Raw genomic sequence first — 14,205 nt, 5'->3', positions numbered from 1 at the left:
AGACTCCAGTTTTACCATCTGGACTACAAAGATATATAACCCTTAGGTATATATGGTAAAATAATTAAGGATAACATCCCTGACCTGCATGAAAATGAAACGCCTTCAATTTAAGGTTTAATCTTTGTTTTCAGTCCCCTCTTATGAACATAGCATGAGTTCTTCCAGACATGCTTTTCAAATTTCAGAAGTTGGCTGCCTTGAAAGTGGAAGCTTTGGTAGGTTTAAGTACATTTTAATTGGACAATGTTCTTTTTATCCGCTAAACTTTTTGTTTATTTGATAATCAAAAGCCAAAATTATTTTTAGTATCATCCACTTTTAATTACACATATTATTTAATTATGCCATCAACACACTGTTATGTGTAGATGTAAGTAATTAATTGCAGTCAATTAATGTGTTCATAAAGAGAGATTTTCATGCAAATCAGCTTTTATAATTGGAGCTAACAACGTCCCAAGGTAGTCAGCAAATTAAATTGATGTTAAATCAAGACAGGTCATCTCATCTTGTGAAATGGCAGCCGTTAGCAGCAACCAAATGTCACATCAGGAAAAAGGGAAGAAGATAATGGCAGACAGTGGCTTCTTTTGTGCTTATTAGTGCTCAGCCCTGCTAAAACAGTAGATTCAGTAATTTCAAAAAGCAAGCTACATGTAAATAGTTCTCTGAGCTGTGAGTGATACCTTGACATTCTTGCCTCAGTTTTATTGTGGTTTTTTTTTTATTCTATTTATTAATTAGAGTTGTTTTTTCTTCCTGTCAGAAGTTAGGTTTTCATTGAAGTTCTAAAGAAATCATGCAAATCAATTTTTTTTGTTTATAAATAGCCCCTTCTTTAAAGCAAGATTAGGTATGTCTGTATAATAGACCAAAAGTTTCTTGCTTGTATGTTGACACAGTTTTATAAAATGTGGATTTGCTATTCCTACATATTTCTAGGGATTGTGCTATAAAGGAACATAATTTTTATGTACATTTTATTTCAGTTGATTTGAAAAAAGATTAATATTTATTCTTTGTACGTACTGTAACATCTTTTTATACCATTATTTTTTTTAGGTAGCTTCGTTAATAAAGGACAAGGTAATATACGCAGCGGTAAAACTCAGGATGCGTCACATATTGCATTTGGATCAAAGATCCTTGGGCCACCTCCATCTTCAAACAGAAGAGTCAGTGCAAGGGTATCTGGAGAGGTAAGAAGGCTTAAATTGCAACAAAAGTGCTGCCACTTCTACAAAGGAAGAGATTGATAAGCAGAGGAGTCACACTAAAGGGTTTTTTTCCGAACTGCTGTTATGTGAGGCTGTGTCTCGGTCCTGGACTGCTGGTGTGAGAGATACTGTAACGCGGAGAGGAGGGCAAGTAAAGTGCTTGAGTGGCTACAGCACCTGACATGGTTGGTCCAGCCAGCAGAAGAGAAGGCTAAGGGAGAATCTAGTTGCTATTTTCAACTAATACAGAGTTGTAGAGAAGACAGGTCCTTTAAGACAAGAGGCAGCAGGACCAAATTGTATCGGGGAGCTCTGACTGGCCATAATGACAGAGAGGTTCAGTACTGGAACGGGGTCATAGGGAGCTTGTGGAATTTCAAAACTTTCAAAGGTAACAAAACTTGACTGGAACAGGCTGATCTAATTTCAGCATTAGGCCTACAGAGATGTCTTCCTGCTGAAATTACCATGTGATTTCTTATCGTTATTTTCTGAATTTTTTGTTCTAGACTGCTAAAATTTTTGTGTGTGTGTAAATATTTTTCCTTATGATGAGAGCTGTGGTGCAGAGCAGAAATTCTGCATTTCAATAAGCTCTCAGTGGATGACAGTGAGCCATACAGTAGTTCATGTGATGCTGTCAGTTACAATGCCAGGGGAAGCATCTGGTCTCACCCTGTCAGCAAACAATATGCAGGTTTTAGGAATCTGGTGGGGACTACAATTCCCGGTTTAACGCTGTGAATAAAGGATCTGGCGAAAGGAAGTAGACTCTTATGGACAAAGTCAATTGAAAGCTAAGACATAAAATGAGATTCCTTTCTCCGAAGAAGAAAGGACTCCTTCTGAAGTCTAGAAAAGCCACAAGTTTCTCTGTCTTTTTATCCAGATAGTGAATTTTAACTTTTTTTTTCTTTGCATCGTTTTCCTTTCACTCAGTGAAAAAAACCCTGCCTGTTAGTAAAGGTTGAAGATACCACACAGAACTGTACCTACTATGAAGTTTCCTCAAAAGATAATATTAAAAAAAAAAATATTTGGAAACATTTACTTGAAAAATAAGCTTTATTCAAAATGTGTGTTTACCTTTGAGTATTTTGAAAGCTGTTACGTTTTTATTTTTCATTAAGAAAATAATGTCTTTCAAGGTAACAAAGACCTGCAGTAGCAAAAGTAATAGATCATACCGACTTCAAAGTTCGGGGAAGAGAACTGAATCTGTACAAGACATTGAGAGATTGGAGCTATCGTTCTCGCCATGCAATTATTCTATAGATCAAGGAGGCAAAAGAAATACTTGCCAAACAACTAAAGATCTATGTCAAAATGGTAAGAGCATAAAGCAAAGAATAACTAAAGAGTTTACAAACTGCCAAAATTTTTTGCGTGATTTTGACTTCAGAATGTAAGACCTAATTCTCTGTTTTTCTAATCCTTTATCTACCTTGTTAATTACTGAAGACATTTATATTAAATCATGGCTTATTCTCCTATGTGAGCTTGAATAAATGCCCATTCTTTCTGCAGGTATTCCTATTGTAAGTGTTTGAGCTAGGGATCACCACCTGCTGGCAGTAGCTACAGGTTATACATATATTCCGCTTTCCCTCATGCTGTGTATATAACTGGGCTACCGCAGTGGTTCTTGATTATTTTGCAGACTTTTGCAAGCCTGTTTTTTATAACTTCTATGGTTTGCCCTTTTTCCATACCTAGCATTAAATTTTTACTTTCTTGTTACATTCTTATATCTGCTGCCATACAAGATTCCCGTGCTGTTTGGAAAGTGTTTATGTCCCAGGACAATGCTGGTTTTCCATGCCTCAGGTAAGAAAAGCACACAATATGAGTGTTCACAGGCATTTCATAAGCTTCTGGATTGTGTTTCAGACCCTGCAATTCAGACTCAGAAAACCTCTGAGAGTGGAAGAGCAGATTTTCAGCTCGCCTCACCACAACGGCCATCAGCAGACAAGAACAGTCATAGAACACTATCTCGAAAGAAGGCAGCCAAAAGCACGTGGGAGATAACCAGTGGTATGGTGCTCATTTTATGTTATTTTTACATCTCAGTTATGTGTGGTGTGTGGGACTACGTGTTATAAATTTCAAAGGACCCAGAAGCAGTTCACATAAAACATAAATGTCTGTGTTGTGGGGGATTATGGAAATCGAACACCCTGCAACAGAATTGCTTTTGAGCATTGATAAAGATTTGCAGGATTAAGCAGAGTACCAGAGCAGTGAATGAATACAAAAAGAAAAATTCCATGCTCTCATGATTAAAGGAAAAGAACTAAAAATAATTTATTCTTTAAATCCCTATTAAATTTAACGCAAAAAACTCCAAACATCAAACATACAAGAAATTTTACTTGTCCCAGATAAGAATTTAGGATATTAATTATGGTACCATGTAATATCAGGATTTTTTTGGTGTTGTTTTTAAAATTCAGTGGTGAACTTTTTTTTTTTTTTGTTAGTCACAGAAAGACACCTCAGCTTATGGTTTTTTCCCTTTCACACCTATCTGCCAAAAGGCGTGGATACTTTTTGTCATACAGTATCAATCAATTTGCCTTGCATGTGTCTGGAAAGTACATTATTGTGGCAAAACCAGCCCTTGTCTCTATGAAAAAGTAGTGTTATTTTCTATTAAAAGGAATAGACACCCATTTGTAAAGTGGGCAGACTACTCGAATTTGCTCAAAATTGACCGAAGAAATTTTCCTTTGCGTTTATGAGTTATTTCCATTTTGTTTAATCTTTGGGATGTTTAGAAGCAGTTATATACCATGACAATGTTAGTAACCCATAATTGCTCTTATGGGTTTCACAATTTCGCTGAAACAGATGGAAGATGCTAAGGCAAGTAGAGCCTTCTGGAGAATTTTTAAATTACTTCCTATTTACCTGAATTTTGAGGATTCTGAGGCAGGAATCACTGTCTTACTTGTTCATCTAGAACACCAGGGCCTCCGGCCTCCATCTAATGTTAGAATTTCAGAAAAAGGAATCAACACTTGTTATTTTATGTAAGTGATACGAAAAGATGTCTAAATGTCCTATTGTAAATTCAGAAGCGGAGAACTGAGGAAGAAACCTATGTATAAACACTGCAGGGTGGCTCTCCATTCCGAAGTGTCCACTTCCCCACTCAGTTTGGTGTCATCAGAAAACTTCATCAGGGTACACTTGATCCCATCATCTCTATCACTTATGAAGATATTAAACAGTGTTGGGCCCAGTATCGATCCCTGGGGGACCCCACTTGTGACAGGTTGCTGGTTTGAAAGGAGCTATTTACCACCACCTGGCTTTTCCCAAACATTCATTTGACTTGATAGGCCCCAGGAGGATTCATTCCATAACTTTCCCAGGGACTGAAGTAAGACTGATGGGCTTATAATGTCTTGGATCCTCCTTTAAGCCCTTCTTGTAGATGAGGGTGACGTTAGCCATCTTCCAGTCTTCTGGGACATCTCTTGATCTCCATGATGTCTTAAAGATTATGGAGAGCAGCCTCTCAACGACATCAGCCAGACCTCGGGTGGACATTGTCAGGGCCTATTGATTTGTAGGGGTCAAGCTCCTGTAATAGTTCGCATGCAGACTCTTCCTTCACTGGCAGTGGGTCTCTGTTTGCATCAACTTGGATTTTTCTTCCCAAGGCCTGGGGCCCAACAGTGCTGGTAAAGACAGCGGTGAAGAAATTGTTGAGAAACTCTGCCTTTTCAGCGTTGTCAGTGACTAATTGACGTCTCTTGTTAAACAGCGGGCCAGTATTTTCCTTCTGTTTCTACTTGTTGTTTACACACCTGAAGAACCCTTTCTTGTAGCTTTTGGCATCTCTGGCCAGTTTCAATTTGAGCTGAGCTTTTGCTTTTCTAACTGCATCTCTGCATGCCCTGGCAACAGGTATTCATCAGCTTTTCCATCTCTGGTACGCTTCTCTTTCTTCTCCTGAGCTTCTCAGACTCAGGAGCTCACAGTTAAGCCAAGGGGGTCTCTTGCTCCACCTACTTCCCTTACCTTTAAAGGGGATGAACCGTGTTCGTACTGCCAGGAGAGCATTCTTGAAAAACTCCTAGCAGTCGCTAGCTCCTTTATCCTCCATGGAAGCTGCCCACAGAATCCCTCCCAGCTGAGCTCTGAGAAAGCTGAAGTTTGCCTTTCTAAAATCTAAAGCCTTTCTCTTTGTACTAACCTTCAGCGTGCTCAGCAGGATCCTAAACTCCACAATATTGTAATCACTGCAGCCAAGGCCATCACTAACCAAGATATTACAAAGCAAGTTTTCTTGGTTTGTGAGTAGCAAGTGCAGCAATGCCTCATTCCTGGTTGGCACATCTAACATTTGTATAAGGAACCAGTCCTCTATGCATTCCAGGAACTTGATGGATGACGTCTGAGCTGCTGTATTGTTCTTCCGACAGATGTCTGGGTAGTTGAAGTCACCCATAAGAACTGGGTTCTCATGCCCCAGAGCTTGCTTAAGTGACCCCAATAATGGTTCGTTGGCCTTTTCGTCTTGGTTTGGAGGTCAGTAGCAGATGCCTACTGTAAGATCCTATTACCTTAGAGGTTATTCACTGCTATTTATCATAATATCATTTAGATTTTTAATAGAGCTCAAATCAGCATGTCTCCTGTAGCAGGTGTGCAGTACCTTTACATAGGTAAGTTGGTTTTAAGCAAGGGAAAAAATAAGATTAGTGAGCATTGTTTATAGTTTGCCAATCTTATTTATGCAATGCTGAAACCTTCATTAAAATGTTAGGCTTCAATTAGAAGCTTTAGCATAAGTCTGACAGTGTAGAAGAGCTAATTAGATGTTTAGGTGATCATTCTTGCATTTATCTTGTTTGCTGCAATGTTGTGATTACATAGTAATTTGCATATTTTGCAAAGAAGATACTCCAAATTGTTCATTACAATTGACATGGAAATGCTGAGTTAAAAAGAAATTCCAGTATAGTTTGTGGTGGAGAGATAATGGGATTTGGCTTGGTCCAAAACACCCCGTATCTTTCACTTGTAGGCTATTAACAAAATTCTACACTGACTACAGGTTACGGCAGTTGCTGAACTCCGTAGCCAGCGTAAAATGTCATCTTACAGACTTTTCTGTCTTCCCCCTGCATATTTCATTACGAATAATGCTGTGGTATAGAAACTAATATTTGCATTTAACCTATTACTAACCCAAGTATATTTCTTCAACATCTCTGGAAACAAATGTTGTTCTTTACAGAGAAGGTTAGCCTTAAAAAGTGGAATATTCATCTTAAATGCTATACAGGCACTTTATATTTCTGAAGTATATTTGATCTGAGTAAAGACATTATTTTACTCACAACGGTGAGTAAAAAGTAAAGTGATGTGCTAGAAGTTTTTGGATGTCTGTGTCAGAGCCAGGAGTAGGACTCAGAAGTTTAAGCTTCTGACTGTCTCCACTTCTCTAAGCACCTGACAAAAACTGTTACGTAAGATTTCTTTTTTGTATTTTGATACTTAATTCAAAATTGACTTAAAATCACAAAAACCAAGTGGGTTAACACCTTTTGTTACCTCAGAATTCATTATAAAATTTTATCTGTAATGATCTCTGGAAATTAAACAGCAACAACTGCATTAGAAGTCATTCTAGAATGAGAATAGAACAGATGAGACTGCAGTTAGGGAAGTCGATTGTTATTAAGTCTGTATGTAGGCCATAATAAAAATTAAGCCACTCCTCTCTGCTCATTCACAGTCCTTTGTGCATAAATATTAGCAGATTCTCGTGAAGTGGGTTGTACACTAAATGTGTAACCATACCATAGTTACAGTGCTCTGAGCTATCAGTGCATATTTGAAAACTGCAAAGACGGCGTGATACTTGTCAAATCTAATTTCATGATGGGGGAAGGGCCTTCTGAATACTAAAGAAGTATACGTTATGCATTTTGGTCTCAGTCAAGCCACTGACATTGGAACTTAGTAAAATGTGTCTAGATGAAACTGTGGAAGGGTGGGTGCCAGACTGGTCAGAAGACTGCGGAGTGCTGAGGTAGGAAAAACTGCAAAAAATCCCAAAATTTTCTTAGCTAGGTAAGTTTTGAAGATATTTTTTGTTTTGAAAAAAATGCAGCAAGTTGAAAACTTTGATATCGTTGCCTTAGGAAAAAAAGAGTTCTGAGCACTTTAGATTTAGCATCCAGAATAGCTGGGGAAAAGATCTCTTTGTGTACAAGAGACTTGTCCAGCCAATTGAAGTTTGGGAATAAGTAACTTTTTTGTGGCATTTCTGCATAGTACTTTCTGGAGTTGCAGATGTGGCAGCATCTCCAGGGCCAGAGACATTCAAAACAATTTCAGGCTTGGTGGGCCAGATTCCTTTTGGACAAATGATTGATTATTTTAAAATACTGATTTAGTGTGAGAGAGCTTTTTAATCATGTTACGTCACAAAATCAGTTGGAAAAAATAATTCCTGAATATTTGTTCTCGAGCATCCTGTGATCAGATTCATGTGAAAAGTTAATGAGAATGTCCCCCTGTCATTTCATTTCATTTTTATAGGGGAAATGATTACTTTAAAAATGCAGCTTATATAAATATTAAAATATAGTGAAAGCATACAAACTGTGAAATGTGAGTTCATGTTTAATACTGTGTTTTCTCATACAATTTCAGTTGTTTTATTCACGTACAACCTTTCACATGTAATTCCAATTGCCTGACTAAGAAAAATATGTTATCAGAGGGGTGTGACACAATCTTGATTGAGAATTCTGCTCTAGTATCCTCCTCTAAAAACTTGTATTTAGTGATCAGAATGAAAGGTCCTTGTGGTTACGCAGATGAAGGGTGGTTCTTAAAAGTTTTGAATTGTCTCACTCATTTCTTGAGGCTCTTGAAAAAGTTATTCCAAAATATTTGTAAAATAAATGGCATTACATACATGTTCATCTTTAAAGTCTTTCATTAATTAAAAGCAAGGTGAGATTTCTATCTGTTTACAAAATAGACTTGTTTATATACAACAGAAAATGACCTACTAGATTGCTTTAAACCAGCATGATTATCTAATATAAAAAGAGTTCACTTGAAAAGCCTTGGGCCTTCTGATTGTAGATGGTCATTTTGTAGAGACTGAAAAATAGTGCTTTGCAGAACAAGTACGTGCAAGCCATGAATGGCCAAGATGTGTTAAGTCCCTACTTTTCACGGGTTCCTAGTACAGACTGTTGTTTAGGATATTAACTAGAGTATGGTAGCTTTACTAGCTATCTTCAGTAAACTGGAAAAATCACAGCAACCCAGTAAGACAGCTGTTTCTCCTGGCATTCTCATTTCGTCTTTCTTTTGCCTTCATATATTGTGGTTCAGGCTTCTTTTTTCCCCCCTCAAAGCTGCTGAATCTGCCTGAAGTGATAATTATCTCTAACAAAACTAGAAGGAGTAGAATACCACAGTAAATTTACTGTCTTCTGTGATGGCAAGCATTTTATTATTGCAGTGCTACTTTATTATTACGTCTTTAGTATTTTTTTATTGAGGCTTTTTTAATACCGTTGGTGGTAACTTTGTTTTATGGAGCCAGAAAGTTTCAAGATCTAGTGAATAATACACACCACGCTACCTTTAATGAAGATAAGGGAGTATCGTATACTTGAGCAATTCTCCTTTGCTCAGATGCTATTTGAGATTGGTTTTAATCAATCAAATTGACATTTTTTTCTATATCATCATTCCAAACAGTAAAATATAAGTTAACAATAAGAGAATAAAAATGGCCTTTTCATGTTTATCTGGTGCACTCAATCTTTAAATCCATTTCTGTAGTTTATTGTTTGTTTTAAAATTGGCAGATTAGTACTGCCTGTATTCAGGGAAACGCGGTGAAATAGATATCTTCATACATTTTTCATGTCTCGCTATTTTTCATCAGACCTGTAGTTTCAAATTGAGATTTAAACCATAGGTTCTGAACATAAAAGAAAGTGTAGAATTTCAGCAATAAAGAAGCAGCAGATTGTAATGTTATGAACTTTCCACCAACTCTGTGTGATTATTTTTTTTTAATGTCAGCAACAAAAAATGCCCAGAGAAAAAGATCAATTGCCAAATTTAATAAAATTTTGTTTTCCTAGAATAAAATTCAGTTGAACAGTTTTAAATCTTAACAGCTAAATAGTTTCAGATTTGCAAACTGCTGGGTTTGCACGTCATGTATCATAGCCTGTGGTTTTTTGAGCTATGATCTGGGAATGTTTTGATTAACCTTGCCTCACTTAGAAAGCAGCCTGATCTTTTTCGTTGCATCCTCGTCACTCTTCCAACTGATAAGCAGAATGTTTCTGTATTAGAAAAACTTATTTTGCTGTACAGCTTCCAGAGAAAACTAGAGTGATCAGGGTAAGGTACAATTTAGATATTTGGCGGTAAAATAAACGTTGTATGTTTCAGATGAATGGGTGTTTCCAGACAGTTTCACTGAGAGTATTCAGTTGGATAGGAGTGAGCAGTTCGTAGCTACTGAAGCTTCAGCCTGCCATAAATTAACCTCGCCACAGAATGCCTCTGTTGAACATCACAGCAATGAAAGAGACGATCACCAAGTGAATAATAAAGAGATTTTCACATTTTCATCAACACCTCGATCAGCGCCTCATGGGAAGTCTTCAAATATGTCACCAGAATGTTGCATTTTCCCTTTGGATTTGAAGCAAGACAGTAACAGAGTACATGGGAAAACCCAAATTGAAGATAACTTTCAAGGAACTGACAGCAGTGAAGAGGTAGGCCACTTTGTACATGTAATTCTTGATAAAGTAGTCATCATCCTAAAACTCCTAGGATGAGATTCTGTCTTCAGGCTAGTCCGAGAGGATAAATCATCTTTTCCCCATATACCTATAGGTAGATTTGTCTTTGTCAGGTTGCTGTGTCTAACAGGATACAGGAGGGAAACTGCAGGTATACACTCTGTAACACGTGGACAAAAGAAACCTAGCTCTCTGTCAGCCCCTATGCTAACAGAGAGACGTGAGTATCGTGCATGGTTACAACAAAAAAGATTTTATGAAAGCCTGCATTATAGATTCAAGTGAGGTGTAAGTCCGTTAAGGTTGAGCAAGAGAGCAGTAAATAAGGCTTCATGGTGCCTTTTAAAACCATAAGCAGGGACTGTTTTGCTCACCAATATTGTCGAAAGTGAATTAAGAAATTTCAGCTTTTTTATGTCACTTGATGATTTGTATTTCTGCTTTATAACCTGTCTGAGCTGTGTCAGCATCACCAACTTTAATTTTTTTGCAGTGTGGAAAGCTTTCAGCAATAAAATTAATCATAGAATGGTTTGGGTTGGAAGGAACCTTAAAAAGATCATCTAGTTCCAAACCCCTTGCCCTGGGCAGGGACACCTCCCACCAGACCAGGCTGCTCAAAGCCCCGTCCAGCCTGACCTTGAACACCTCCAGGGATGGGGCAGCCACAGCTTCTCTGGGTGACCTGGGCCAGGGGCTCACCACCCTCACAGTAAAGAATTTCTTCCTAATATTTAATCTAAATCTCCCTTCTTTCAGTATAAAACCATTACCCCTCGTCCTGTCTCTCCACTTCCTGATCCAGAGTCCCTCCCCACCTTTCCTATAGTCCCTTTAGGTACTGGAAGGGGCTCTGAGGTCTCCCTGGAGCCTTCTCTTCTCCAGGCTGAACAACCCCAACACTCTCAGCCTGTCCCCGTAGGAGAGGGGCTCCAGCACCTTTAATTTTCCAGTGAAAGAAAAGAAATATTTTTTTAACAAATGTATCAGCTGGTACTATATAGAAATTCACCAAATTGTCAATGCACTGAATAGTTGCATTGTGTCATTACAGTAACTGCTAAAAGTTTCTACCTTTATGAACATTCTACTGTATTTTATTTTTAATTATAAACTCTGTTTCTTAGCATTCTAATCTGTTGCTCACAGCTGAGAAATAAAATGCAACCAAGTTACCTAATAGCAAGATGGACTAAACTTAACAGAAATACTGCTCTATACTGCTCTATATTCTGTATTTCTGAGAAACCAAATTGGTGATGCTAATTACAAGAAATAAAATTTTTCTCAGGTTTTTTTCTGTAGTTGTGGGGGTTTCCCCGTTATCTGCAGCAGTGTACTATTTACTAACTTAAACCCATAACTCTTTTTGATTTCAAACAGAGTTCCAGAATTTCAGAATTAAATCAGTTTTAGTGAACATAATAGTTCATGGGCAGTGCTATATGGGATACCAATCTGAAGATATAGAACTGTGTGAATTTCAAAGAATTTCTTTTCTGTTATGCTCATGAAAAGCCAGAGAGGTTACTGTAGAAGCTAGGTTAAGAAAATATTCCCATAACATAAGAATTATGGAAGCTTTCCGCCACTGTCACTTACTCAGCTTCGGTTTCCAATTTGATAGTTGTTTTTTTTCAGGGTGTTGGTTTTTTTTGTTTGTTTGGGGTTTTTTTGGGTTGGTTTTTTTTTTTTTGGGGGGGGGGGGGGGGGCGGGGCAGCGTTAAAGTATTAAAGTCACTTGTAAAGATACGTCTCCAAAGCAGTGTAAAAATGGCAAACAAAAATTTCTTAAGAGATCCCCATGCTATAAGTGAGTGAAAATAAAGTGTCTTTCAAAGCGCAGAGCATATGGCATAGTTAACTGCTGAATTTATAAATGTATATAAATTAATCAAAAGCTAAATTAATCATTAAACTTTGCTGGTGCTTAAGCCTTTATTGAAGAAGGTAGCAAACCTTCCCCGTCGTTGTCCTGCCCCCGAGATCCAGTGCCAAGCACACAAAGAGAAGGCAGTAGCCAAGTACTCCTGCTTTTACAGCACAAGAAAAACGTTGGGGCACAACGTTAATGTCCATTCTAGAGGCTTGATGTAAGAGAGACTGATAGAAGATCCCTGTCTTCTTTTATATAAACTAAAAACTTTTCTTCGGCTATATGCGAGAGGTGTGCTAGGGAACAGCCTTTGTTTCATTCATTATCTTTGGATGCAAACTGCACTAAATAGTACCAGCACTGCAGCTGGAGATGCACTGGACTGACAAAGGTAGAAGATAATTACATTAAACAAACCTACAGCATGTTAACAAATTATCAAGAGGGTTTTTTCCTCAGTCTAACTACTACATTAGTAATTCATAGTTAAGCCTTTCTTTCAAGCTGAACATAAGACTGCTAACTTAGCGGTATCTATTTTAGTGCAGTTTAAGTTATCTTTGCAAAATTACCAAAATTCTTTAGTACAACTATAACATGTTTCCCAGTTTACTTCACTTATATGACAAAATGTTTGACAAAGTTATGCTGAATCTTGCAGTGCTTCTTAAAAAATATATGTTAATTTTACATGCTGAAATAAGCTACATTGTTGCAGGTTTTCACACTATTACTGTTTCTCATCATCACTGGAAAATATAAGTAAAGCTTATTTTTAGTTAACAAAAAAAAAAATTGCATATCTTTGTAGTTTAAATATCTCAGACTGGTAAAAAGTCCAAAAGTTTTCCTTGGGTTTTTTATGTCACTGCATCATGAACTCAAAAATTGCAGTTAAAGGGCTATATCCCAATTTCACCCTAGTCTACATTTGAAGTTAGTGGAGCTGCAAAGGAGAATTATGTACTTTTTTATTAAATCTGTGGAAAATCAGTATTATCTACAAAAATTATTTACTTAATTGTAAAATATAAGAGGCAGGTTATGCATCAGGATAAGTTTCAAATAAGTGAACATTGACTCTCTTTATGTTGAATACATACCTTTGACTTTTGGGGAGGAAATGTTTCAGCCTGCAGACTGAGAACAGCAAGTATTTATAAATTCCCTTTAGCGGTTACTAATTAGTCCCTGAAATAGTTCAATGCTGTTATTCAATTATCAGAGTCAAATAATCAGTAAAGGGTAAAAATTATTTCTCTTGGAACCATTCACCATCAAATGATTTATTTTGTAATCATATGAGTGTCCATGGTTCCAGCTCAGATTTCTGTCAGAGAATTTGTATAATTAAACTTGTCATGGCAGCATTTATGGATTCTGTCAAACCCAGAGCAAAACCAAGAACTCTTACCGATTGCCAAGAGGTGTGTGACTGTGGCAGGTGTGACCACGGGTCACATAGCGTAACAGGCAAGTTAATCGGTGAAGCCTTAAATGAAGAAATTGAGAATTTTTCTGTTCTTTTGTGATTCAAAGAGTAAAGGAATCAGTTTAAATAAGATAATGTATCCTTACAAAGGCCGATAGATAATTTCACTCTGATACCTCGGTATTAAAGCTCAGCGTACAAAGGGAGTATATCCCATCTGCTCCTAGTAGGTAGTCCTCTCTAGTCATTAGAATGATCTTCCTAAAATTACAGCCCAGCAAGAGCAATCAGTTTTATGTATCCAGAACTGCCCATCTGCATGTTCTTTGAAGGAACACAATACATCAGTGGAAGTGCTCGTTCCTCAGGAAAATCATTCTCATCTTCAGTTTACATATGCTGCACTGTAGTTAATCAAGCAAACATTATTGATGTTTCTGGCACCATTTCATGATCTAGTATTTAACAAATTTTTCTGGAACCTAAATACATATGGCTGAAGAGACGTGGAAAGGTGGAAGGGATTTAAGCTTCAGATAAATCAAATCATTTATCTCTAATGATTGGGAAAAAATTCAGTGTTTTCTTTAGTAATCTTCCATCTTAAGTTACCCTAACTTAATATGGGTTTCCAGCACAGATTTTTAAGATAATTTATGGTAAATAAAAATCCATGAAAAGAGGGAAATACAGATTTGTATTTCAAGGAAATTGCTAAGTGAGGGAATAAAACTATAAACTTCCAAAACATGTATCATTAATAAAATGAGGGATTATTTTCTTGAATGTGCATTTAATTCTGTGTAATCCAGTCCTGGACTCGCTGAAGTCAGTAACAGACGTAGATCACTTTCATTTGCAGTA

The 14,205-nt window shown here is 37.2% G+C and overlaps 1 protein-coding gene across 5 annotated transcripts in view; it reads left to right on the top strand.

Moving 5' to 3' along the window:
• The window catches only part of CFAP20DC (CFAP20 domain containing), a 94,074-nt gene that overhangs the window by 40,718 nt on the left and 39,151 nt on the right, over positions 1–14,205 (top strand). For all 5 annotated transcript variants that reach the window (XM_054216641.1, XM_054216640.1, XM_054216642.1 and 2 more), the window contains 4 exons: positions 1,066–1,202; positions 2,369–2,549; positions 3,111–3,257; positions 9,675–10,006. In XM_054216641.1, the coding sequence (XP_054072616.1) occupies positions 1,066–1,202; positions 2,369–2,549; positions 3,111–3,257; positions 9,675–10,006 (797 nt within the window). The remainder of the gene's footprint in view (positions 1–1,065; positions 1,203–2,368; positions 2,550–3,110; positions 3,258–9,674; positions 10,007–14,205) is intronic.

The sequence above is a fragment of the Rissa tridactyla genome, chromosome 10 (genome assembly GCF_028500815.1).
Source record: "Rissa tridactyla isolate bRisTri1 chromosome 10, bRisTri1.patW.cur.20221130, whole genome shotgun sequence".
In the NCBI taxonomy this organism is placed as follows: Eukaryota; Metazoa; Chordata; class Aves; order Charadriiformes; family Laridae; genus Rissa; species Rissa tridactyla.
This window is presented reverse-complemented; position numbering and strand designations above follow the sequence as displayed.